Source organism: Panthera uncia, chromosome F1 (genome assembly GCF_023721935.1).
Source record: "Panthera uncia isolate 11264 chromosome F1, Puncia_PCG_1.0, whole genome shotgun sequence".
Classification (NCBI taxonomy): Eukaryota; Metazoa; Chordata; class Mammalia; order Carnivora; family Felidae; genus Panthera; species Panthera uncia.
In genome coordinates, this window is record NC_064813.1 from 12,764,853 (window position 1) to 12,792,112 (window position 27,260).

At 47.2% G+C, this 27,260-nt stretch overlaps 1 protein-coding gene across 4 annotated transcripts in view; it reads left to right on the forward strand.

The window, feature by feature from the left end:
* Positions 1-206: 206 nt before the first annotated feature.
* Positions 207-27,260, forward strand: part of PRRX1 (paired related homeobox 1) — a 78,512-nt gene continuing 51,458 nt past the window's right edge. Inside the window, exon 1 of one of the 4 annotated variants that reach the window (XM_049633921.1) lies at positions 207-1,450. In XM_049633921.1, coding sequence (XP_049489878.1) covers positions 1,210-1,450 — 241 coding nt within the window. In that variant the 5' untranslated portion in view covers positions 207-1,209. The remainder of the gene's footprint in view (positions 1,451-27,260) is intronic. The other 3 variants (XM_049633923.1, XM_049633922.1, XM_049633920.1) reach the window with 3 other exon arrangements.

A 27,260-nucleotide genomic window follows, 5' to 3' on the forward strand; every position in this document is an offset into this window, starting at 1 on the left:
TTGTCTTTCCTCCCCGTGATACTATTGCAGGGGAATGATAATTAGACCTTTACTTAAAAAATCCAAAGGGGCTCTCTCGCTTTCTCTTCCCTCCCTTTTCGCTCCCTCCTCCCTCTCTGGCTCCCTCCCTCTCTCTTTCTCTCTTGCTCAGATGTTGGCAAAGGGGGTTTTCTTAATCAGACTGTTTTTTGGTCCGAGGGAAAGGAGGAAGAAGGAGATTGTGATGGAGAAAGGGGGTCTGTAAAACGTCAGGCACCGCACAAAGGCTTTGCCACGTAATTACAGGCTCCTATTAAGTCGAGATCTGCCCTCCCAGGGGTCTCCAATTTTCTTGTATTCCCTACAAAGCCTCCTCTGCATGCCAGTTTGTGCCTTTTGAAGTGCCAGAGAGCTTCTTGATCCAACTGAGAAGGAAAAAGGAGCTCAGCAAGAAGAGGGGGAGAGAGAGAAGGGAAAGGGGGGAAACCCACCACCACCCTCCTTCGGACTCTTGAAGCCCTTTTTTTTCTTCTTACGAAAAGTAAAGTGAGAATCCTGCTCTCCAATACATCTGCAAGACATCACCCTCTCCTCCTGAAACTTTAGTCACTCCTGAGAATCCACAGGAGTGCAGAGAGGGGGAACACGTTTTCTTGAAGATGTTTTAAAGCTGGAACAAGCCTTCTTCTGTTGGTGCTTGAACTCTTGCCTGGGAATAACTTTTTTAACCTTGAAAAAAAAACCCACTTTGATTCTTCTCTCCCACCCCTTCTTCTCTCTTCTTCTGTTTGCCTAACTCCCCCGCCCTGCTGGCCTCCCCTTTCCTTTCTCCCCCTTATTATTATTTTTAGTGTGTGCGTGTGGACGCTTTTGGAGAGCTGGAAGGAATTTTTTTCTCCTGACTTGAACATAGGGTGACTTTTTAATTTTATTTTTTGGTGTGGATTATCTCCTTGGACCGCGCCGGACTTGGCCTCAGGAAAGCAACCGAGGCTGTCGAAGGCTGTTGGTGCAGAACTCTGCTCCGCAGAAGGGGGTCCCCCGCCCTCTTTCCAATTTTTTTTTTTTGTCCTTCCCCTCCTTCTCTCTCTCTCTCTCTCTCTCTCTCTCACTCTCTCTCCACTCCCCCCTCTCTCTTCCCCACTCGGCTCCTCTCCCCCCTCGCGCCCACAGCGTTTGGTGTTGATTCGAGCGGGAAGAGGGGGGTGGGTGGGATCGGAGGGGGAGACCATGACCTCCAGCTACGGGCACGTTCTGGAGCGGCAACCGGCGCTGGGCGGCCGCTTGGACAGCCCGGGCAACCTCGACACCCTGCAGGCGAAAAAGAACTTCTCCGTCAGTCACCTGCTAGACCTGGAGGAAGCCGGGGACATGGTGGCGGCGCAGGCGGACGAGAGCGTGGGCGAGGCCGGCCGGAGCCTACTGGAGTCGCCGGGACTCACCAGCGGCAGCGACACCCCGCAGCAGGACAGTGAGTGAGGGGCGCATGCCCGCGGGAGTGTGTGTCCGGGACGGGGTGGGGGTGGGGGGTTGGGGACGCTGGGGGTCCCGGCCGGGCGCCTGCAGCCCGCCAAGGCCAGGGGAGAGAGAGGGGGCGAGGAGAGGTGGTGGCAGTGGCCGGAGGAAGGGCCGGTCACAGACGGGGAGGAAAGGAGGGCTCTGACGAGGGCGTAGCCCAGGCGGCCGCTGCAGGGAGAGGCCCCGAGGTCGGGGTCGGGGACTCTGCCGGCCGCCGACTGTCTCTGAAACCCACTGGGCCGCCCCTCAGTCCGGGGCGCGCGCGGCGACGCGGGGCAACCGGGCTGGCTGGGCAAGGGTCCCCGAGGGGTGTAAAGGCGGGGAGCCTGCCCTGTTCGGGAAGGCGGAAGGTTAAAGGCGCCGAGCCGGGTCGGGGGGGGCTCCTCCCGGGTCGCGAGCGCGGGTTCGGAGGCAGGCGGGGCAGAGGAGGAGGAGGGCACGGCGCACAGCGGCGACACCCGCGCGGCCCCGGCGCGCGGGGCTCCCGAGGCCGGGGCGTGCGGGAGGGGCCGCTTGGAGCGCCCAGCCCCAGCGGCCCAGCCGCTCTCTGTGCCCGGCGGTGGCCGCCCTCCACCTGCGGTTGGGTTCGAGACCCCCGGCGGAATCAAAGGCCTGTGCCTGGGGAAGACTCGGCGAAGCAGAGGGAGTGTCCTTTGGGGTGAAACCCGAGCTCCCGGCCCGCACGGTCCCGCACCCGAGAGATGCGCAGGGGAAGCGCGGGCCCCAAAGCCGAGCCTAGTGTCACATTCGAGGAGCTCTCCCTATTGGCCCTAAGACCTCGAGAAAAGTCCCCGTACAGTCTCCCTTCCCCATCCTTCCCTACTGATATACCGCGTCTCCGTGGAAATCTCGCTGGCCTCATTAACCATGCCTTAAAAGGTGACCCCCAAATGTATCCCTACGTTCTGGGGTCTGTAACAGACCTGTCACCTGGCTCATCCCAGGTGACATGGGGCTTGATATTTCCTTTTTGAGATTTCAAGGGTCTCAACTTGGCTGGAAGTTTTTAAATGAAGCTAATTCCTTTCCGTGTCATTATTTATTTGGTCTTCAAATTGGGAACCTGTAGACACAGGAGACCCGCCGGCATTCCACGGTTTAAAAAAAAAAAAAAAAAAGCCAATATCAGACTCTCGGGAAATAGACAAAGCAAACAGGACCCAGAGACAGCTGGAAGCAAGGCCCGGGCAAAGGGCTGCAAAGAAGCAGGCGGCAGGGGAAGCCCCTTGCTCGGGCAGGCCGCCTGCCCCTCGCCCAGCTTCCTGGGTCCAGGCCTAGGATCCCCTCCGCGTTTTTCAGCCCAAATCGAACTGGGGTCGATCCACCCTACGTATTCCCAGAGGCAGAGGGCGACGGGGAGTTCAGGCTGATGGAAATGTGGCCTGCTCTGTTACTACAGAAAGAAGGCCAGCTCTGAGGAATGAAGACCCGGTGTCCCCAAGTCCCGGGCAATGGCTGGGCACAGCGGCGGAGGCTCTCTTGAAGATATTGGAGCCTGGAAGGGGTGGAAGGGAGGGGGGTTGCTCGCGCTGCACGCGTCCGCAGCAGGAGTTAATTGCTGGCGTACACACTTGGAGCTCCAAGAGAATGCGCGGCGGAATGTGATTGTTTTTTAAACGTTTCGCTAGGGAAAATTTAAATATGCAAAGCACAGGGAGACTAGGCTACCGAATCGCCCAGCTTCTCTGATTCCGCACCTTCCGCGGTTCTCCTTTCGCCCTGGTTAATTATTAATCGCCACATTTATCGCTGTTCGGAGAACTGGAGGCTGGACCCACAACCGAAAACACGGTCGTGAAGAAACGGCTGCGTGAAAAGACCAGGATGGGGCGGGCGAGACCAACCAGTGTGGCTTTACCCCTAAAACAAGCAGAGGGATGTGAAAAGCAGGCCCAAGGCCGGTGGTCACAGCGAGTCCGGGGCCCGCGTCGGCCTCGATGGGCGCCGGATACAAGAGGGCTGGAGGGCTGCCGAGGGAACGCCACGAGAAGGGAGCTCGGGTTCCTGGTGGCCTCCTGGTGCGAATGGAACGACTCTGGACTGTGGAGGCCGCCTGGGAAACGCCTGAGGTGTAGGTGGCGCGCGGTGGTGGCTCCTGTGAGACCCAGACCTGGCGTGGCCAGAGGTCGCGCTGCGCACGTGGCGTCCGCCGTGGTGCCGAAGGACACAAAAAGCGCAGCGGCCGAAGTTGGGGACCGTGTGTCCGGAGGGAAGGGGATGCGAACTTCGGGAGCCCGCCCCCTTGATTCTTGAACGCATCTCTGAGTTTCAAGGAGTAACGACAGGCCTGGTGGGGAGTGGGCCCCCGAGAGGAAACTGAGGCTCGGTGCCAGCCAAAGAGAGGCTGTTTAAGGAAGGATGGTGGACAGACGGTTCTGGAAGAAGGTAGCAGAAATGCAGACCGCGCTGATGGGGACAAAGTGACCGACACTTGGGGCTAAGAAAGTAGCAGAGAAACACAACAAGGCCTGGCTTTCTGGAGATGACTGGGGCCTATTCTTCCAACAAATAGTTGTTGCTTTTAGAAGCCCTGTTTCCTCAACCTCCTCACTCATCTCTGAGATGAGAATAGGAAGGTCTGGTCAGTGGGGTGATAGTGTTCAGGAGGACCCTTGTCCTCAGTCCTCGGGTCCGCCATCAGGGGTCTCGAAGGAAGCTGTCGTGAGCTGCTCGAGTGGGGCCCCCCACTGGGCCCTGCTGGGCTTCCAGTGGGCAGTGGACAGTGAGGCTCCCAGGGCGAGTCAGAGAAGAGAGGAGTCTTCAGGCAGACGACTAAAGCTGGGCTCTGGAGCCTGAAAGGGACGGAGAATGACCCCAAGAATCAGGTGCCCCTTGCAGCCTGCTGGCAGTCTACCCCAAAGTGGCAAGCCATAATCTTCAGAGGGATGGGGCACGTGTAGAAGACCCGGGTTTACTCTCTCAGTGACATAGAAACCTGTTCTTCCTAAATATTCTTTTCAGCTCCCGTTAGTAAAACAGGTTTCATTTACAACGATATTGCAAATTCTCCAGTTATAACCTGGGCCGACCTTAGTAAGACCTCACTGATCTCTGTCACTCCTCAGCACAATTCTGTTTCCTCCTCGGTTGATATTCATTGCACTTTCTTCTCTGTAGAATGATTTCTTTTCCCTCTTACTGATTTCCCCAGCCCAGTAAATTTCTCAGACTTCTGGGTTCAAATGCCTTAAGTGTTAAAGAAATGGTTCTTTAACAGTTAGGAATCCAGTGGCTAATGGGGCAGTGTGGAGTGTGAAGGGGGTGGAACAGGGGAAGCCAGCGAGAGGAAAGAGGAACAGGTTATAAAAATAGGCAGACCTACTCCTAGGACCAGGGTGCATCCCGCTGTCATTTCTTAATCTGAACTTCTGCAAACTCTTAAAAAAAAAAAAAAAACGCCTGCCTTCCACGTTCCCAACCTCTAAATTAGTGAAACCAGATTGTCCTAATAAGACCTTTTGTTGGAAACACATGTAGTCATAAAAAGGTAGACGGAAAGTCAATTAGACACGCGTGCACACACGCACACAGTCCCAAGCCGGTGCTTAGTGTGCACCGGGTGCAGCTGGGCCCCGGGCCGCGGCGGGATGCAAATGCAGAACAGCGGCGCGGGAAATCGATTTGTCACAAAGGGAGAGGTGTAAACGCGGCGCGAAGGAGTCGCCCCGCCACACTCCCTGGGCCCAGCGTCGCCGGCTCCTCCCCGCACGAGGTACGCCCAGGGGAGCGGGAATGTTCTCTAGGGTGCTTCCTAGTTGGAATTCACATCAGAATATCAATTTCCTTGGAGTTTCAGCATTTGTAACGCCCACGGCGCCAGAAATGTTTGCGGCACCACCCTGGGGCCCTGGAGCTGTTGCTGGCACTCTGAATTTGGGCCTCAGTGATCTTGATTCAAAGAGGAGCCAAGGAAATATATCATTTTAAAGGTAGCCTGGAGATTTTTTTCTCTTTATAGGAGGCAGTGAAATCCAGAATCAAGACAGGTCACGGAGCCCCTATGGTCGCAGGTCAAGTCCAGAGGAGAGGTGGCAAATCCTGTTTATCTGACAGGCAGGAGCAGGGCGCTGATGGCCTCCTTCTCTTAATATTTTGGAGAATTTGACAGTCTGGTGACTTTCACCCGCCCTGGGGAGAAGGGCAGCCCGGAGTGAGAAGGTCAGGGATCCGGGCCTGTACAGTCCGAGGCCACAGACTGCCAATACTCGCCGGGTCTCCAGACCCCCTGACTGTAGAAGACAGTGAGCGAGTGTCTCCACCATTCATTTATGTGACGAAGCCCTTTCTAAGACTCCCAAGCGCCTCTGCCGCATCTTAGGCATCAGGCACCCGTGCATTTTGGCATGGTGAACTTTAGGGTCCCCCGCATACTTAGATTAGACCGGGGGTCGCAAGGGGCCCAGCAGCTCCTTCGTCTTCCCAGCGGCGTCATTTTAGATTTTACAACACGAGTGAATAAACCATCTCCAAACGAACAAGGTGTCACATACGCTCCCCTGCCCTGCGGGGGGTGGGGAACCCCATCAACTTCAGAACCACAGATACCTTCCTACTCCACTGGCTCCGATAAACTGAGATCCCGGTCTGGGACCGCGCGCCCGGCCAGCAGCCACCTCGGAGACCTTTTTTCACTTTTAAATGGCATCTGTAGATTTCAACTAGAGGTCAGTTTGATTTTTATTTTTTTAAAATGCGTTTCTTTTACAATCCCTCCCCTCTACCCTGCTTACCTGCTCCCTCCTTCAGCGGGACCGCCACCCCAGCTGACCGGTAGCCGAGGGAGAACTCGGCTTCTTCGCAGGCACATCGGGGACTAGGGTAACGGGATGTCGCAGATCTCTGCGAGCTTGTGCGCGCAAGGCGATCCCCGCGTGCCTCCTGTCCGTGGCGGTTCTAAGATCATATATTTATTTTTTAGTCTTTGAGAGATGGAGCTAGAGGAAGGGCTAGGAGGTACTTTTTTTTTTTTAATAGGGCGAGTAGTGTTTATAGAAAAGGAGATAAGTCTTGAGTTTTGCTTCTTTTTTTTTCTCCCCCCAAGGGGTAGAAGAGTTTCTTGGGGAAGAACTCCACCCGGAAAAAAAAGTAAAACTTAGGGGTTCAGCATCCTCTATTCAAGCCAATTCGTAAGGTCAACCAACAGGATTCTTGGAGTATTCCTCTGAGCTAGAGATTAGACATTTACAGGAGCTACTTGGATAAGGTCTAACTTCCTGTGTCCACTTGGTGTCCAAACATTTACAGAACTACCTGTGAGTGCACACCACTGTAATCTGATTGGGTGCTCTGCGGTAGAATTCGGTTTTAATTTAACTCAGACCGAGTACCACCCCAAACGGTTTCCCTTTAACTCCCTTTTCACCAATACAGAGAGGATGTCTATGTCAACAGCATTAATGTTTATCCACAAGAATTTGGATTCTTGTAATTTCCACCAGCTCCAGGAGCAGGCTAACAACACTCAATTAAAAACTATCTCAAACAGTAATAACAATATCAACAAACTGCCACGACCTTCTTTTCTCTAAATGCTGTTTCTTATTAAATCAGGAAATGCAGAAATGCATTGCCAAGACATCTGAGGAAGGGACAGTCATCGGTGTTCGGGGTCTGCGGGTTTGCTTTCCACCTGTAGAAGTTGTTGAGTAAGATGTCTCCACCGTAGTCTGAATATTAGTAGATTCTTGGCGTGGTCATTTTGTCTAATAAAGTGAGGCAGCCTGGAGGAAGTAGTTGTACAGAAAATTAGGAACTACCGATTTTAGCTTTAGACTTAACAAAAAATCACTACATTTCACTTGCCCTGGAACCACTTTTCTTGAAAAAATATCTAGGAAGCTGATTACAGGGACGATAGTCACTTTAAGGGTGGGGTGGGGAACAAAGACACAACCAGTGGTTGGTGAAGGAAATTTTATGAAAGAAAATAAACTTGTCAGAACAAATCAATCACACACATACATGAGTGACTTCTCAGAAGAGCCCAGGGACGATCGGAATCTTAAGGGTTCTGCGCCCCGCAGTTCTCAGATACAGGAAGAGAGTCATGACCAGAAATCAGTCCTCGGGTACTGGATGTCCCAGCCTCTTTGCTGCACCACGTAATGAGGGAGCTCTAATTCCCAAGATCTCTGAGGCTTATTTTTGCCGTTATCGATACCCCCAGACTCAGCTTCAAATGAGGAACGAATCTGAAAAATGCGTCTTAATTTGAATCCTCATGATTCGCGTTATTAGAAAGGACAAGGACAGGTCCTCCAGTTGCTGTTTCGTCTGCTTGGAGCTGTTTGCAAGCGACTGGGAATTTTCTTAACGGGCGGGCGAGGAGACACCATTCGGGAAACTTCTCTGCAGGAATGGAGATCGCACCCGGCCTGAACAGCAGGCTCTCCATTTGGGGGTGGGGGGGGGCGGTGGAGGAGGGAGTTGATAGAGCAGAGAAATTAGATTTTAACTTTCGAAACAGAGCTTGACAGTGGCTTAGATTTTCTTGCTCTTCATCTGGGCCGGAACAAAGATGCAAACACCCCACCCCACCGCCGCCCTCGCCTTCCCAGTTCCCAGGGCGGCGAGGCGGCTGCCCCGGGCGCCGCGGGATGTACCCGCGAGCCTGCTTGCCTTCTCCGGCCGAAAGGAGGCGCATTCCCCCCGGGGCCGGGGCGGGACGGGCCTTGCCTTCCAAAATGCTTGGACTTTGGCAGCAGAGCGACCAGCTGGAAGACCCGTCTACGCAAGTAGCAACAGATAGGAAATATCTGTGTCACGAAGACACTCCAGGGACTGCATAAATGTATGCCATACACGCGTGTTCACAGAAACACGGAGTTAGCTGGTAGGAGTTCTGCCTTTCTGACCACACGAGGGTGGTCAGGATTCCAGGAAGGGGGAGGAAGGGGCGGGGGCACTAGATGCCCCTGGTCAGCGGGTGCTAGGGATGGAGCCTGGGAAGGAGAGGCTTTGTCTCCGTGGAGGCGGGTGAGATGCTTCTGCACATCAACTCCAGGTGCTTAAAGAAACCGGGGCAGATGGGAGAGCGAGAGTGGGAGGGCTGGCGTGTTAGGGAGGGGCCGCTGAGCTGTGACACACACCCTCACTGTACCCCAGTCTTCACGCAGGACAGACACTGGCCACCCTAGAGTCAGGCCCTGGGGTTAGCGGAACCCTCTTTCCCTCAAGGGAAGAACAACAGCTACCCCAAGTCTTGTGTGTGTGTGTGTGTGTGTGTGTGTGTGTGTCCCCAGATCTGACCCCTGGCTTCCCCTCATCCTCCCTTTTTAGGCAAATGGCTTACAGGACATTTGAGGAAGATTCTTAACCCCCTTCTGTAAATCTTGGGTTTTTCGACTGGGCTCCCTACCACACCCTGAACTTGGAGGTCAACAAGGCAAGGCAGCAGTGGGAGCAAGGAACGAACGGGCAGAAAGAATACTTTGTCTTCTTAGCAGAGGTGGTGGTTCACACATACCTTCCAAGATAATCGGAGCTTGGGTGTTCACTAGAAGCAGAAGTGCCAGGCCGGGGCCGCAAGGGAAATTGCTTTCCCACAAACGTTTGTCTGAGAGTAAGAACATTCACCCTATTCACTTAATTACTCATCATCAGTCATGTCATTATATTTTAAAGGACCTCACGGTGCTGGAAGGTGCTGTGGTTATAAATAAGCATAAAAACAGATGGGCGCTCTCCCAGCACTCGAAATGTATATGGGGAGGCCAAATCTTTTCAAAGAGGATTCAGATATACAACTTAAAGGCCAAGGGGCCCAACTCAATCAAAGTTTGAGCCAGGACGTGCTAAGTTTAATCAGCTTGACTCTGGGGCAAACTGAAAGGCCTCTCCAGCACTTGGGATTTTTACAGACAAGCCCATTTTCTCCAATCTCTATTGTATTTATCCACACAGATTCATGCTAGGCTGCAAAGGGCTTGGTGGAGTTGGCCTGGGCCTCGTGGGGGGTAGGGGAATCAGTGTCCAGCCTCCTGCCCTCGTCAGCCATCCTTTTCTTTTCATGCCCTGTGCCCCGACTGGCTGCCCAAGGTATGTGTACTGCCCAGAAGACTCCTGCCTACAGACCCCGGAAGCCCCCTAAATGCTGCTTTCTAGAATCCTCAGAAAAGGAGAGGGTCTGTTGAGGTCAATGGTTTATAACACAACCAAGCATTTTCATGTATTTTTTCTCTCTGATATTTCATTTTATACTAGCGTACTTAGAGACTTCTCGGAAATAGAGGTTTGGGGAACTGGTTACTGTTTTGTTTCTTTTTCAGGTGATTCATAAATATATGAAGTTGAATCTTCCAGTGGAAATAGGTATTGAATCTCAACTTTTATGCCTGGGCATTGACATATTGTCATCAATCCAGACTGGGAAGTGACACTAAATAATTGTGTACATCGTGACTTTTCTTTCCATTTTCCACCAGGGCTACTGTCCCAAATACCTGTCTGGGTCACAGTAGTCCCATACCACTGGGACAGCTGCTAAACTGTTGCCTGGGCTCAGGGAATGCTTAAGTGAATGGGTGACCTCCCCATCTTTAGTGGGTCCCCCCGTTCTAATCCAGCTCAAGCACTGGGTCCCCTCTACTTCCCTTCCCACTTTATGCTGTTTGCCTGGGAGATCGCCCCCAGGCTCACCATGTCAGCATAGGTCTGCATACTAATGACTCCCAGGTTACAGCTTCAGGGCCCCCCTTGGAACTGCACATCCATATACGTAGTGCCCTGTTCAACTGATTTCCACGTGAACATCACAGAACAACAACAAAACATGACAGTATGGCACTCCCTTTTCCCAGTCGATCCCCTTTTAGCTTTTCCTGTGTTTCTGTATCACAACCCAGGATGCAAACCTCAGAAATTACAGGCTCACCCTGACTCCTTCCTTTCCACCTCTGGCCAATCCATGTCGGGATCTCAGCAAGTTTACCTTCTAAAATCACCAGTGCCTTCTGGATTTCCATCCAGGTCCCAGCAGCCTGCCCATTCACTGTAGATCAGAACTGTTCCCCTACTTTTCCCTAGCGTGCTAGTTAGGCTGGGACATTTCCCACGTCCTCTAGTCTCCTTCCTGCTTCTCTCACTTCTGATGAGATGTCCTTTCTCTGCACCTCTCTTTGCAAACCCACCTGTGCTCCCTTGCAAGGTTCTGCTCCCATCTCCCCTCCTTGAGACTCTTTCCTTGATCTGCTTCCTTTTGGCCTGAGTGAACCCCTTTCCTCCACGCTTCCGGTAGAAGTGATCGGCACTTTTACAAGTATTGCTTAATTATTTTCTAAATGAGCTATGATTGTTAATTTACCCTGAGGATTTTCTTAAGATTAGAGAGTTTGGTAAGGAGGTGGGGAGGCATATTCCATAGTGTATATAGCAAAGCTGTGTAAGTAAATAGATTTCTTTCCTTTCCTTTCCTTTCCTTTCCTTTCCTTTCCTTTCCTTTCCTTTCTTTTCCTTTTCTTTTCTCTTTTCTTTCTTTCTTTCTTCTTTCTTTCTTTCTTTCTTTCTTTCTTTCTTTCTTTCTTTTTTTGTATAGTGTGGTTCTGCTGGTTTTACACTCTCTAGCTGAGAGTAATATTTTAGAAATAAAGCATGGGGGCACCTGGGTGGCTCAGTCTGGTTAAGCACCCAACTTCAGCTCAGGTCATGATCTTATGGTTTGTTAGTTCAAGCCTTGCATGGGGCTCTGCACAGACAGTGTGGAGTCTGCTGGGATACTCTCTCTCTCCCCCTCTCTCTCTTCCCCTCCCCCACTCACTCTCTCTCACTCGTTCTCAAAAAAACCCTAAAATACACACATATATACGCATATATATATATATACGTATATATATATACGCATACATATATATGCGTATATATATATGTGTATATATATATATATATATATATATAAACAGCAACTCCTCAAGGATTGTGGGAACCCTGATGTCACAGCCATTTCCCAGATTCCTCAGGTGCCAGTGGATCCATTTCCATCCAGCAGTGAGGACCTTCAGAGTAAACAGTTGCTGTTTCTTTTCTGCTTGTTCTAGCGGGGAACCTTCCCTAGACATGAGAACATGTCTCCTTTTAAAATTGGAAAAGTGGCATAGTAGTTAAAGGACATTCTGGGACCACAGTTGGAGGGCTACTGCTCAAAAAATTAGTTTTTACATAGTTTGGTAAGGAAGAGCTCCACACAACTGGTGGGGAGAAAGTGTCTTAAAGGACTGCACATTTTCTATTATTGTAGATCTCTGGATCTTGATGTTTTTAAAAAAAATTTTTTTTGTGTGTTTATGTATTTTTGAGACAGCATGAGCGGGGGAGGGGCAGAGAGAGAGGGAGAGCCAGAATATGAAGCTGGCTCCAGGCTCTGAGCTGTCAGCACGGAGCCCAATACGGGGCTCGAACTCACGAGCAGTGAGATCATGACCTGAGCTGAAGTCGGATGCTCAACCGAATGAGCCACCCAGGCGCCCCTTGGTGTTTCTTTTCTTTTTTTTTTTAATTTTTTAATGTTATTTATTTTTGAGAGAAAGAGCATGAGCAAAGAAGGGGCAGAGAGAGAAGGAGACCCAGAATCCAAAGCAGGCTCCAGGCTTTGAGCTGTCAGCACAGAGCCCGTCGCGGGGCTCGAATTCACAAACCCCCTTGACGTTTCTTTGAAATGTTTTAAAACTCATACATGCTTTTGTAACATAGGAGGAGGCAGGCAACATTTATTTCTCTATATACCTTGTAGAATGATGGTCAGGTAGTTAGTGACACATTTCATCACACAGCAGTGTGTTTGGATAGGAGAAGCACTTATAAAAATAAAAAAATAACGCATTTATCCGTATATGAAAGTCTACAGTACCACAGCCCTTACTTAAAGTGATAATTACAGAGAAAATATAAATTGTTATTATGAAGTATACTTAAACATCGTTCCCAGGCAAATTGATGTTAAAATATTTGCCTGATGCATGCAAATATTTTCTTTAAGGCAAGTATTAAAAAGTGATGTAAAATCATGTGGAACAGAATTTTTAAAATATGAATTAGATATATCTTAATAATGAATCGCCTTCTCCTGGGAAAGGGGGGACAGAGAGAATAATCATTACATTTGAGGATTAAAAAACCACACTTGTCCAATAAAAGTTTCTGCAGTTCCCTGCGTTGCCTCTTTCTGAGGGAAGAAAGGAGAACCACCCAGAGAGCTCTTTGCCTGTAACCAGATGTGCTGTTCAGCAGCCCTACTCAAGTTTGAGGGAAGACCACAGGATGAATCCTCAACACATTTAAGAAATAAAACGTAATTTAGTTCATTAATCATGAAACTGAAATCTGCAGTTTTGCTCCACATATTTCAAAGGCTGAATCCCTTCTGTCAAGAGCAACAGAAAATCCTACCATGTACACTTGACTGTTAGAAGTCTGTTCTTAGCTTCCTTCAGGGAAGAAGAGATTTTTCTGGGTGTGATCAGTTTTACTCAGAATATATGAAGCTCTATTTAAATGTATGGTTCCCCCTCCCCCCCCGCCTTTGCCCTGACATTATCCTTTCTCAGGGTGGTAAGAATATCTGTTTTCTGCCCTGTTTTGCACTTTTTGGCTTGGAGAATCAGGGCTACCTTGAGCAGCCAAGAAATTCCAGATGTGCCTGGGTAGGCCTTAAAGCACGATCATTTTAACTGAATTACTGTATATACTCTGACTGTGGGAGGATTTAATTCTTTTCCCTGATTACTTGTGTAAGTTAATGTCTTAGTTTGTCTTAAAGAATTAATAACATTAATATGAATAAGAAAGCTTGTGGGGCACCTGGGTGGCTCAGTCGGTTGAGCATCCGACTTCGGCTCAGGTCATGATCTCGCAGTTCATGGGTTCGAGCCCCCCCCGTCGGGCTCTGTGCTGACAGCTCAGAGCCCAGAGCCTGCTTCGAATTGTGTGTCTCCCTCTCTCTCTGCCCCTCCCCTGCACGTGCTCTGTCTCTCTCTGCCTCTCAAAAATAAATAAAAAACATTAAAAAAAAAAAGAGAGAAAGCTTGCTTCACAAACTCCAAGAACACATATATTCATGCTATTATGTTTTATAAAACCCGTCCTAAGAAGCAGGTAGGGGTAGCATAATTATTTTCCTTTTACAGGTAAGAAAACTGGCTCGGAGAATTTTAGGAAGCTACTGTTAAGTGACTTGAGGATTTCTCTCTTGATCCCATTTTATTTATTTTTTCATTCTATCTCATCATCTTTGATGTCAACCAAATTCTTGTTAATGCATTATAGTTCAGTGAAACAATGCTGAGTCACGAATAGGGAGACTAGCCTGCCAACTTCGTAACACATGACCATGCGGCACAATTCTCGTTTATTTCCCCTGGCTCGCATTCTGTGATATAGAGGGAACATGTTAACCACTGTACCTGTCTTCCTCGTGGGAATGCAGCAGGCCTCAAAAGATACTGCCTTTGTGAAAACACTTGAGGAATAAAGGGCCAAATTTATCATCATACATAAGGAATTGAGTAGAGACTTTTCTAAATGATGTCATCAAGCAAAAATTTAAAGCTAAGAAGGTGTCTCAGTAGATTGATGCCCAGCCCTCCAAAAGCAAGAATCTTTCATTCAGATTTAGGGGCATTGGGGGTTTCAAAGCCTTTTACCTTGTATTTAGAGACTTCTGTGCTAAATTACGATTCTACGATTTACTTGCTGCTTGACTTTAGATGCATCTCTGGGTCACGATTTCCTCACCTAAAAACCTGGCGCGTTAATATCTATTGCACAAGTCTGTTGCTTGGAATAATGAGGTAGTGTAAACAAAGACCCCAATACCCTATTTCCCATCCCATTGAAGGCACTCAGATAAATGCTTGCTCTTTTCCTGCTCCCACTTCTGTGACGTCTCTGACAAGTGTCACTCATTCCAGGCTCGGATATGTATTCAATGTGGTTTCCCAATCGATGTCGGAGGCCACTTAATGTCGTTAAAACTAGGAATATTCCCATACTCCAAAAGTCACGTTCTTACAACATGTCCCTTACCAAGTGAGCAAATAGACAAATGTTTTTGATCTATGGTCAGGAACTGATGCCTTATGATTTTTAATGACGGGCAGAAGCCACACCATGAGTGCCCGGCAGAGCCAGGAGTCTGGCTCAGAAGTCCCGGACTGTGGTCCACTCCTTCAGGCCACCCCTTCTCCTCATCAGCATGAACCAGTAATCTAAATCTTCTTAAACTTTGAGTTGGCCCCAACCGTTTTTATTTCCACTTGCTTCATCCATCACCGCGGACTGAACGGTGACTAAAGAAGACAAATGCCTCGCCCCAGTTTAGACACTGAATTTAATGGAGAAGATACGACATATGCTTAGGGCATCGGACATCAAGACTTCTCATCCCAGACCTGACACAGCCACGAGGTTTCCCGGACGCCAGCCCTGTTAAATTTTCTCGGTAGTGTAATATCTCTGACATAGCACTGTCTTACCACCCCTCTGAGATTTCTTGGGTTTATTTAATTTTTTATACATGAATAATACTCGCCACACTAACAGTGATCATATGTGAAGTTGCCATTCTTGTGCCAACTTGGATTTCCCAACCAGGCGAGTAGGATAAACATCTGTCCCCCAGTTTGATATGTGACCTGCTTTCAGATATGTTGGTCTAGAGAAGCAGTTTACTGTACATTTTATGCAAAAGAGAGGCAAGTCAGCTTGTAAGCATGCTCAGTGGGTATTAGTCGAGATTAGGAGCACGGATCTGTCAGGAATATCCATTCTGACATATGGAAAAGTGTTTGTGTGTTTGCTAAAAATGCTGTGTGTGCTTTACAGTATTATGTAGTCTCTGTTTGGGGTGTGGATAGCTGGATTACTGTTCTCCTTTAGAGAACACGGAATCCTTCCTCATGTAGGAAAACTTTCCTTTGGTCCTTGTTTCCTGCATTTCCACCTTCTATGTGTCTCCCATATGCTATTCATTTCTAATGATTTAGAGGAAAGAGGTAAAGAGAAATAATAGATAATCGGATTCTTTCTCTAATGTGCTTACAATTGAATCCTGCATATCTTAAAGGGTGATGATGCCTGGTTCCTCTTCATCAGAATGAACTGAAATATCTTCCAATGCAGATTCCAGGATCCCAGTCTATAGCCAGTGAATCAGCATCTCCCAAAAATGTGCCTTTTGACTGCAGATGATTTTCATATGCCATAAGGTTTGACAACACGGACGCAGACCGTGTTCTCTACCAATAGCGATTGGTCGAATGACGTCTTTTTGTGTGTGCCGTCCATTGTGTCCCGTGTGGTCCGTTGTTACTAAATTCTCCCTAAGCATTAGTCTTATCTCTTCAACCAGGTATGTAAGGTTTTCAAGACAAGGGCAGACAGGAAGATGTTTTATACGTCAGAGAACAGATGGTGCTTTTCCTATTGTAAATGACTTTAATAAGCAGTTACTGAGTAAATGAATGCATGAAGCACTCACTAGATGCCTGGTACTGTTTTAAATGCTTCACATATTAAAAAAAAAAAAAAAAGAAAGAAAGCCACACTTAAGGTGAAACTAAGGTGATTCTTGAAGGTTGTAAAAATCCTAACTGTGGCTAATTTTAGGTGATTGCTATCTCAACTCTTTTTTTAAAATTTTTTTTAAACGTTTATTTATTTTTGAGACAGAGAGACAGAGCATGAACGGGGGAGGGTCAGAGAGAGGGAGACACAGAATCTGAAACAGGCTCCAGGCTCTGAGCCATCAGCACAGAGCCTGATGCGGGGCTTGAACTCACGAACCGCAAGATTGTGACCTGAGCTGAAGTCGGACGCTCAACCGACTGAGCCACCCAGGAGCCCCTCTCAACTCTTATTCTAGAAGAAAAACCTTGTGCCAAAGACAGGGCACGCTATCACACAGACACTAATATTTACAATTTGACTTTAGTTTTAAGTACGTTTTCAGATGAAAGTATGCCACATTTAGGAAGCTGTATTTCAGTATTGTGTGTCTCTTTTCTTTACAAAGTCCTTCCTTGCTGTCTGATGGTTGATAAAGCCCGGTTTTCTCCCAATGTTTATGCAATTTTGCTTACTCGTTCTCTACACGGTCTGAAAAAAGCCAAGTGAGGTGTTTTTTTTGTCGGTATATAGAATTTTATTAAAAACCATTCAATGAGTAGGATGGATCGCAACGTTTTCTAAACAAAACCCCGAAGCCTGAGTTGATAAGGTGCTGCATAACTTCATAAACTCCTACTACAGAGGAAAACCACTGTGGGGTGTCGCATGGTAACTGACTAGGCTTTCCATCAGCATGCTGGAGGCACCCCTGAGGACCCGCCAGAAACTCGGGGGGGGGGGGGGGGATTTTCAGACGGACATGGTCCTGCATTACCGAGTAGAAGCCAAGTTCAGACTCAGCTTTGGGTGCCGTTAGTTGCAGACCAGTAGTTCTCCAACATTAGCACTCACCAGAATCGCCTGGAGGGTGTTACAACACGGAGTGCTGGACTCTACTCCCAGAATTTTAATTCAGGAGCTTTTGGGTGGAGGCAGCAAGTCTTTAAATTTACCCTCTTTTTCAGACACTCGCGGTGAGAAGGTTGTATTTGAAATTTCAGTGTAACTTTTCCAACCTTGCCCTGTTTAAAGACAAGTATATTCCATCCGTGGGGTATTAGACTTGGCATATACTAAAGCTGCATCTGAAATGTCTCCTTTTAAGGTACGCTGCAAGGCTTTTGAATTAAGCGGATTTTCTATTATATATTAAGCTTTTTTTTCCTAATGAAGTATGTGTAAATTCACAGATTGCTTTCCAAAACGTGTGTATATGGGGAGGAGGGGAGAATAGAAATAGCCTCTTCAAAAAAATATATTTTTTTATGTTTATTTGTTTGTTTAGTTTTGAAGGAGAGACAGCATAAGTGGGGAAGGGGCAGAGAGAGAGGGAGACACAGAGTCGAAGCAGGCTCCAGGCTCTGAGCTGTCAGCACAGAGCCTGACTCGGGGCTCGAACTCACCGCCCACGAGATCATGACCTGAGCCGAAGTCCAACGCTTGACCGGCTGAGCCACCCAGGCGCCCCGATAGAAATAGCCTCTTAAATGCCAGACCATTTAACTCATTTGGAAAAGCAAGGTTTGTGTGACTTTAGAAAGCTCAGAGGACGAGAAAAAGAATGGAGGGCGCTTGCAGAGACGAGAAGGGCCAAAAAGCAAAGAGAAAGGCTTTTTTGGAGCCCTCTCCGCAGCAGAGACAACTGCTGTGTAACAGGCCTCCGAGCCCATCTGGGATCCTTTGGTGACATGAACTTTGCTCTGGTGGTTTCTGACATCACTGGAGCCCCCTTGGCGGAATTACAACTTCATAACTCACAGTTAGCTGTTGTTTATTTTATATTTAATCATTTGTGGAGCACACTGGCAGCATACCCAGGGGAACTGTGTGGTTATGGTCCTGCAAATCTTGTCGTTGCATAATTAAGTACGTCAGAAGTAATTCACCAAGTGTCATAACATCCCATATTTCAGACCTTTGCAGATGCTGGCCTCGGCGGTGATTGTCCTGAAAGTTGTCCCGGCTGACTCACCTTCTCAATGAGTTTTCCTTTTGCAGGAACAGTTACCCAAGACAGCTGGGCCTCCGAGTGTGAATGCAGTTTTCTGAGTTTCTATAGAAAGACAGTCCCGAATGTGATACTGACTTTGAGAATGGAACTATAAAATGTGGTTTTATTCCCAGTGTCCCGTAAGGATACAAAATGAATCAATCAGATAACAAAGAAGGTTTCTGGGTTAGCAAAGGGAAGGTGGATTAGTCTCTGTATTTCATCGTGTTGAGCCCTGTTGCTCAGAAATGACCCCACCTATCTAGTGCCTGGGGCGGGGGGGGGGGGGCTTTCAATGGGAGAAGGGGAAAAAAAAGGGAAGGAAATTAAGATTCCCTAAGTCTTTTCCAAAGGAAAGAAATTAAGATTTATTGAGCACCCAACATGACCACGTAATGTGCTGGGTGATTTGTACTACTTATGTTGTTTAAATTTTCAGAATAAGGTTGAGTGGTAGATATTGTCGCCCTGATTTACAAATAGGCTTTGAGGCTCCGAGGAGGCTTAGCAACTTGCCTGAAGCCTCAAAGGTAGTCTTGACAAAACCAGAACTTGTCTTGACCCCTCTGGAACACTGTGTTCCATTGTCCTCGCCTTTACCCTCCGGTGGCTAGAAAATTGGAAGGAGCTGGTTGAGCTCAATGGCTTCTCTGCGACATTTATTGAGTGGAACACAGAACTCCGGTGACTGTAGTCCTGGACTGTGTATTGGGATTATAAGTGAAAACATGCAAATAATCCATCAGGAAATTGTATCTTTGTAAAGAAAACCCCTGTGGCACTGGATATTTCAGTGACAGTTGAGCAGCTAAACTGAGGTTAATTACGGGGCTCGGGGAACTTGAATGAAAGAGTGAGTAGGAAGATAGTACGAGAGAAGAAACCGGGTGAACCAGAGGGCTTTCCTGAAGGTGAAGAATTGATTCGGATCACGCCTCTGACCTTGGACATGCCACCACGCCCTTCTGAACTATAATCGTATGAAGCTGGAAGAATAGCAATGTATTTTTGACAAGTCTGTTGAAGATTAAATCAGGTGTATGTGGATCTGTCTTACCTTACCTCGCAGGTGGCACAAAGCTTTGGATTTGTGTCAGTTCTAATGCTGGATTGGAATACGGAGGGGAAAAAAAAAGGCAGATCCAAAATTTCTGGTTCAATTCTCTTCCTCTATGGGAATGAGTGGTGCTCCTTTGTTTGTATGTGTGTTTTTAAAGTTGAGAATAGGATTTAAAATGTTTTTTAATTTTTTTTTTGAGACAGAGAGAGACAGAGCATGAGCAGGGGAGGGGCAGAGAGAGGGAGACACAGAATCTGAAACAGGCTCCAGGCTCTGAGCTGTCAGCACAGAGCCTGACACCGGGCTCGAACTCACGAACCGGGAGATCGTGACCTGAGCAGAGCCAAAGTCGGACGCTCAACCGACTGAGCCACCCAGGTGCCCCGAGAATAGGATTTTATTTGAAAGATTCAGACAGTCTGATCTGGTTGTTTGGAGCCAGAAATTCGTTTTCCAGATGCAATGTTGCAAGCAGTGACTAGGTTCCCTGGAAGCCTCCAAAAGGCTGGTAAATGTATGATGCAGATGAACTGTAGTGATGCTGGAGGCAGCCAGGGTGTTGCTTCTGGAAGAAAGTGTCTCAGCGGTGAGGGGCAAGGGGACGTCTTGCCCTCTTTATTGGTGTAGGACCAGTGCCGGGTAAACTTTAGACCTAAATGAATTTAATCTCCGGGCAGCCTGCTGCAACACCCACCCTGACCATCAGTGTCTGTATTCGGTGCTCCTCCTGTGTGCTCTCCCGTCACCCTCCATGGCATGGGCACGTTGCATGGCCTCTTTAAGAATGCCACTGACGTCTCGGTGCCTCCGTCATCCTGCTCACCCGTCTTCTCCAGAGTCCTCAGTGAGGAAGAGAAACAACAGAGCAAGAGATGAGTGGGGATAAAATGCTGAATGGCCATCATCTGGACAAGCGCTCAATCAACCCTGGCCCCGCCTTCGGGGACGTGCTGATACGACAAAGTTGGAGGCCTAGGCTTAAGTCTGTTACGATTGCAGAACAGATTCCCTCTCTACTCTTTCTATCACTCACTTTGTCTTCTTACGTTCAGCGAATGTGTATTGAGTGCCTGCTGTGTGCCAGTCACTGTTCCAGGGCCTGGGGGTTCAGGTGAAAAACACAACTTGCTTCTTCTCATCAGCCTCACGCTCTCCTAGGAAAAGAAGGCAATACACAAGCGAATAAACAACTAGATAAATAAGCCAATCATAAATAATAATAAGTCCTATAAAGGAGACGAACCAAGGTTATTTGAGGAGAGAGATATGAATGAAAAGAAGATATTAACTATGTGGAGATGGGATTAAAGAGTCTGTCAGGCAGAGCAGAAGTGAATAGCCAGTTTAAAGGCCGCCAGGCATGAATAAACTTGGTAAGTCCGAGCAACAGAATGAAGGAGAGTATAGCCGGAAGATAGCAAGTGATGGGAGGTGATAGATGAGGTCGGAGAACTGGAGTAGGGGTCAGGTGACAGGGACCTTGTAGATCACAGTGAGGAGTAGGGTTTATAGGCTAAGAATGATGGCAGTGGGAAGCCATTGGAGAGATTTAAACTGGGGAGTTTTGTAATCTGATTTACGTAGTTAAAAGAACAATTTTTTAAGTTTATTTATTTATGTACTTAGAGAGAGAGTGTGTGTGGGCATGTGAGCAGGGGAAGGGCAGAGACAGAGGGAGAGAGAGAGAGAATCCCAAGCAGGCTCTGTGCTGTCAGTGCAGAGCCCGACGCAGGGCTCGAACCCAGGCACTGGGAGATCATGACCTGTGCTTAAATCAAGAGTTGGACGCTTAACCAACTGAGCCACTCAGGCGCCCCCAAAGAACAATCTGATTGCTCTATTGAGAATGTATATTGGGGGAGAAAGGAGACGTGATGAAGAGGCCTTTGCAATGGGGGCAGCTAAGGGATTATGGTGTTTTGAATGGCCTTCTGGGTGAGGCGCTGAGCAGACTGGGTTCCCAGTGGGCACCCAGAGTGGCCTCGCTGTAGGGGCTCAGAAGGCTGATGAGCCAACTGGCCTTGTAGCTGCTAGAGGCCTTGCCTGGAGGACTCACTCAGGGTACTTGCTTTTCTTAGCCTCGTCTTTTCTGTATTTCTGTACCCGGGTTTTCTCTCAAACTCAAAAGCCTCTCCCTGGCGGGCTCCCTGGAAGCAGCTGACAAAGGAGAGGGAGTGGTTGGATGCATCGGGGTGTGATATGGGAGCAATGTTTTCTTGAGTTTGTTATTTGAAAAGTTAGAGCCTGTAATTCAGGTACTGCCTATAATTTTCCCAGAAAGGAAGGGTTCTGTTTTAAGTTCTGCAAAAGCAGCCTCTTTGTAATTTAGCAAAAACATCAGAAGGCAGCATCGCTAACAGCTACGATCCGGAGACCTGAAGGCTTGTGTCGCCGTAGGAAGGGATTTGTATTTCCTAGGTTAGAGTTCCTCTGCTTTCGTGTGTGTGCATTAATGCCGCCCGAGGTCAGAAATCCATCAGGCCTTTTCTCCAAACACTGGAATAGCAATCCTGGTTCCCTCGAGCTGCCATCAGAGCGTTTTACCTACCGGTCATTCAGCTAACAAATATTTATTGTGTTCAGCCCAGTGCGGAGCACTCCCCAGGATCCGAAAGAAGCAAATGGCCATGGGCAGTGGCCAAAAGAGCCAATTGTCTAATTGGTGAGATAAATCTAATACTGGCTCTCATGTGGCTCCCCTCTGTGCAATTTTAACACGTCCAATCCTGAAATCATCAATCCTGCAAACTGTTCTTCCTCTTTTCCCTGTTATTCAACAGTATCTCAAGCTGGGGGTGGGGATGGGGGAGGAACCAGCTCAAAAATCTCAACAGCAACCCCACCCCCTTCCTGTCTTTCATTCTACAGGCCTGTTTCTCAGGGCAGACATTTTGTGTCACAGGGGGGCTGGGTGGGATCTTTCCTCGCAGTTCCTTGCAGATGGAACTTTATGACCTAGAGGAAGAATTTCAAACCTGTAAGAAACCACCAGTTGGCAAACTATCAGGAGAAATTTTGAATAGCTCCATCCTGCTTTTAAAGACGATTTTGAGGGGCGTCTGGCTGATTCAGGCCGTTGAGCACCCGACTTCAGCTCAGATCATGATCTCGAGGTCCGTGAGTTCGAGCCCCGCGTTTGGCGCTGTGCTGACAGCTCAGAGTCTGGAGCCTGCTTCAGGTCCTGGTTCTCCCTCTCTCTCTGCCCCTCCCTCGCTCATGCTCTGTCTGTCTGTCTCTCTCTCTGAAAAATAAACATTAAAAAAGTTTTTGTAAATAAAGAAGATTTTCAACCCCAAGTAGTTTAGGCATTCTGCAACTTGTAGCCCCGGCGAGTTGAGAAGCTCCTCGTAGCTCATCTTCCAGAATATTCTAAGTCTGCCAACACCCCTCATGCTATTTTGAGTAATTTGGCAAATGGAAAGTTATAGTCAGCATACACTTATGATTATGTATGCAATCGATTAAACAAACTGTGCAAACAAGTTCAGTGTTTGGATAGAAAGACTAGGCTTCATATACACCAAACCTCGGAACAAGAGGACAGGCTTCCACGCTAGAACTCAGAGGCAATCTGAGTTCTTAATTTCTGTCTTAATTTCTTAGCACAGGGAACTGAATCCATATTTTTCCTGAGGCTGAAACGTTGGCTTCGCAAGAGGGTTTATTTGAGGTTTTATTGGGCTTCTCTCTTCTGAGCGTCCCCGAATGTCTTCATTAATGGTCTGAAAAAAAGAGCAGAGAAAATAGAGTCAGGAGAGAGCAGCTTGCCCCATATGTGACTGACGCCACCAGCCCCGACACCTCCTGATGTCAGGGGACATGCAGGACAGTGCCAGGTGGGGAAGGCCCGTCAGAGTGGCAGGCGTGGGATGTCCTGTCAAAGGCTGATTCAAGTCTGGACTCACAGCTGACTAGGAAACGCCTCAGCAGCTCTCAAAAGGCTCACTCCCAGCCAAGGGGGTTCGGGAGACACGTTTAGAGGGAAGATGATTGGGGACTTACAGTACTTTCGCTCAGACTAGGAAGTTTAAAAAATATTTGTTTCCAGAGATGAAGGATAAAGAATGCGGAATCAGAAAAATCTAGATTTCGGTTCTGCCTTTATTTCTGCCTTGCGCGTGCCCCTCTTGGCCTCTGTCACCTGTCTATAAAATGGAACGATAATGTCTGCTGATTTTTTTATCATTGTGGCGTCTCAGGGGTGCAGTGTGGAAGAAAGGACACATGTGGTTCCAGCTCTGATCAATACTTCTGGAAGACTCTAGTACAACAAGTGGGTAACACACTGCTAGGGATTCAGAGGGTGGACTTGTCACACCTGACAGGGACACGCGAGGAAAGATTTCATGGAAGATGCGTCACCTGAACGGGACTTAAGCGTGCCAGAAATTCTGTTTTACAAGTCAGACGACTGCGAGCTAAGAACAACATAAACACCAAGCAAGCAAATCTCACATGGGCGCGTACCTGTTCGATCCCATAAGAACCCTTCCAAGCAGAAGGGCGAGGCCTGTGAGTTTCCTTGGCAGGAGCGGACATTGCTTCACCCTGTTAGAGTTAAAAATACAGGCTCTCCGCCTCCAGGCTGTCAATCTGGCACCTTTCACCAACATTAAACTCCTTTAAAAATGATTTGAAACAACATTACATTAAAAAAATAGAATAAAAAAAGCCCGGTTAGAGTTTTGGTCAAGGGTACAAAAAAACAAGTCGCTGTTTGTGTTTCAGATATTTTTAAAAAATATGGTCTGCTGCGTGGAGAATGGCAGCTTGGAAAAAATGCCGGCTTAGAGGACCAAAACCCTAAGAGGGCACCCTGCATTTTATAACCCGGCTTTTCTTTAGAAGGAGCTAGAGCGGCCCTGGAGAGGGAGGGGGAGAAGCAGAAGGCGAAGGAAGAGAAGTGGAGAAGAGAATTTCTCATTCAAATAATCCCATGGTTTTCAGCAAGGTCAAAAGTCTGAGAGTTCTCTGGTGCCTTGGGGAGTGGGACTAAGGAAAATGTGATTTGCCAAGGTCAGCAATTTCTGACACTCATTCAAATTCTAGCCTTAGGGGGGTAGCTGGTTGATGAGAGCAGAGGAAGAGAAGCCTTGAACAGATGACTTTTAACATGGGTAGGAGACAGGCGGCTGCAGCAGCTTGCATACTCAATTCCATGGGAGGCATTTCCAGAACAAACAGAATCACCTCTTAATTGCCTGCATATGGGTTCCCCGCTTGGTGGATTCTTCTTAAAATCTGCAGTTGACATTTCTAACGCGCGCACGCCCGAGTTCCTTCATTTCACTGTCAGGGAGGATGCACTTTGAGAATGCACCGTCATCTGGAAAGTCAACCTAGGTGAAACTTTAGAAGTGTGTACCTTCCGGGTAAATGAAAGCGAGGACCCCATATAATTTCCCGGGCATAAATACGGGCTTTTGTTTGGGGGAATGGAACTAACATTCCCGGAGTACCTCGTCAATGGTTCCCCCCGGCTTCCTTCCACCGGTTAGAATCATCAAGAATCGACTGGCCCCTTCCCTACCTCCACCCCAAATCCAAGTCTTTTAAATTTTCAGACTAATGACAGCCTGTTTTGAGGGTAGCACAGAATTAAACAGAAAGCGTGATTTCAATGATATTGAGAACTTCTTTTTTTTTAAGGTCACCTTGACCATTTGGGATTGTGTCTTTGTTTTTGTCTTTACTACTCAGAATACTGAGTGAAGAACAACACCGACGCTAGACAGGCAGCGTTCAGACCCCATATGTGAAAGCTGGTTTTGAAATGATGAGAACATCTTGGCATCGAACGTTCATAGTCTGTTGAAGTCATATTTGGTGCGTGACTCGGTTGGAGGTGCTCACTGACACTGAACAAGGATTCTTGGTCTGCGAACCCCCCTCTGCAGTGTCTTATAGGAAATGTCTCTGGTGGCTCAGCAGTACCCCATGACTTTCCTGAATTCTTTCTGTTCTTCTCTGTTCTAAGCTACCAGAGTTTGGCTCCGAGGGAGAGGGAGGACCCCGAGGCCAAGACCACGGGCTCTGGGGAGCACTCATCTCTGTCACTCGTTGTTCTGTGCAGTTTCTCTGGAACCTCACCTTTCTCTGGAATGAGGATCGCATGGCCTCCCCCAGAAGGCTGTTGTCAGCATGCACTGGGATAAAGTAAGGGACACGCTTAGCGCTGCGCCAGGCATGCGACAGATCCTTACTGGATGGAAGTTGTCTTATAATAAGTACTTGGTTCCCATTGTACAACTGAGCAGACACTGTGGAGTCCTTTATCACTCAGCCATAAAAGCTGTGTGGCTATTTCCTTGAAATAGTCGCAAACATCTGGAAACAATTTAGTCCGAGGACACTTTAGGTAACTAAAGGGACTCATTCTTAAAATGAATATATAGTCTCAGGAGACTCTGGGGTCAAAGAGCAAGTGACCAACTACTTAAAAGTAAGATCCAGAAAGTTTTGTGATGAGAGAAAGGGGGGAAGAAAGAGGGTGAAGAAGAAGAGGCGGGAGAGAAATAGCTTTTGCTTGAGTCTAAGCATCAAGAATATTTTGATTGAGAAGCAACATGGTGTTTCTTATGTCATGTAGGAGTCAGAGCATCAGGCTATCCCTTCATGTGTTTGTGGAGTGACTTCTAAGTCTGCTGTCATCCCTCTCTAGAAATTGGAATTGTTACTATCATTTTTCCTATTAACCAAGAGATCTTGGGAGAGAAAATAAAACCTAGAACCCCCTACAACTTTGGACTGCGAAAGCAATAAAAAATAGCTTGAGAAAACACTAAACTGAAGGTACAGGGTGGGTCAGGAAGATGTAATGTTACATAGTGTTAGTAGATATCTCTGCAATTGGGCCATTCTTGTGGCAAAATTAAGACGTCTGATTTTTTTCTATTTTTCATAAAAAGATTGCTTTTATTTAACCAATCCATTTGAAAAAGCAATTTGGTTTTTAAATTTGATCTTAACGATAACAGAAAGCGAGGTATGTTGCAAGGATTCTGAATGTTAGCCCTTCAAAATTAATTTTAGGTTTATGCTCAGGGTTATCTAGTCTTTAGAAATTTATTTACCCAGTAAAGTTTTATTTAAAAAAATCTGAGTATTCTTATTTATTTAGCTAAGTAAGGATATTACATAAACTTCCTACCGTTTTCTGTGTATATTGTTTTAGAAAAGAAAGGACATTATAGCACCAAAATAACAAAATGACTAATCTCAAAATGAATGGATTTAACTCAAGAAGAAACTCACTATACTGTTCTTATCCCCCCCTCCGCATTTTATTCTGGAGTCTTGAAAACTTTGTCTCTGTTCTGAGGATTGTTGACTGGGAATCTCTGATTGAAGCATTTTTTGCTTCCTACACTTCACTATATGGTTGCTGATTTCATTAATGACACTCATTTGATGATTTCGTGGTGACCCAAGTTCAAGCAAAGTTGCTATTATTCTTTAGCTATACGTCTTTTGGTTCCTAGTTCCATGCTAATAAAATTATCATCAATATGCATGAATAACCAAATGCACAGTTAAAACCAGATGAAAGAGAATCTGAGCTAAAAGTAGACATTTGGGACATGAATTATTGATCTGAACTTGTACTAAATCCACCAGGATGTATATTTTTCCTCATCCACTGGTACCCAATCTCATATTCCCCAATGTCTTAGGGGGCAGGGAAGGGAACTTTTACTAATTTTCAGTATTTCAAGATACCTCATAATAATATATGTTTATCCTCTACAAACAGAAAAAAAAACTTTAAGATTTTTTGCCTTTATCAATGTGAGTTTAGTGTGATTCTGTGGAGCCCTGGACACAGTAGGGGCTGATCAAAGAACTGAATGAATGCAGTAATGAATGATGATATTCTTGCCTGTCACAAGCTAAATTGTACTGTAGAGAGCCAATTTTGAATTTAATTAATGCAAGTGACAGAATATAGTTTACTTGGTAGAAAGGGTTGCAAAACACGGAATCTATGGAAAGAAGGCAATCCATGGAGCTGAAAAGATTGAGAGCATTTCTATGTTGTGAAGATATGTGTGGAAACAAGGCTGTGCTTTGAGGGGGGTTTATACACTTAATCTCTTATGTTTGTGCCCAGAAGTCTAT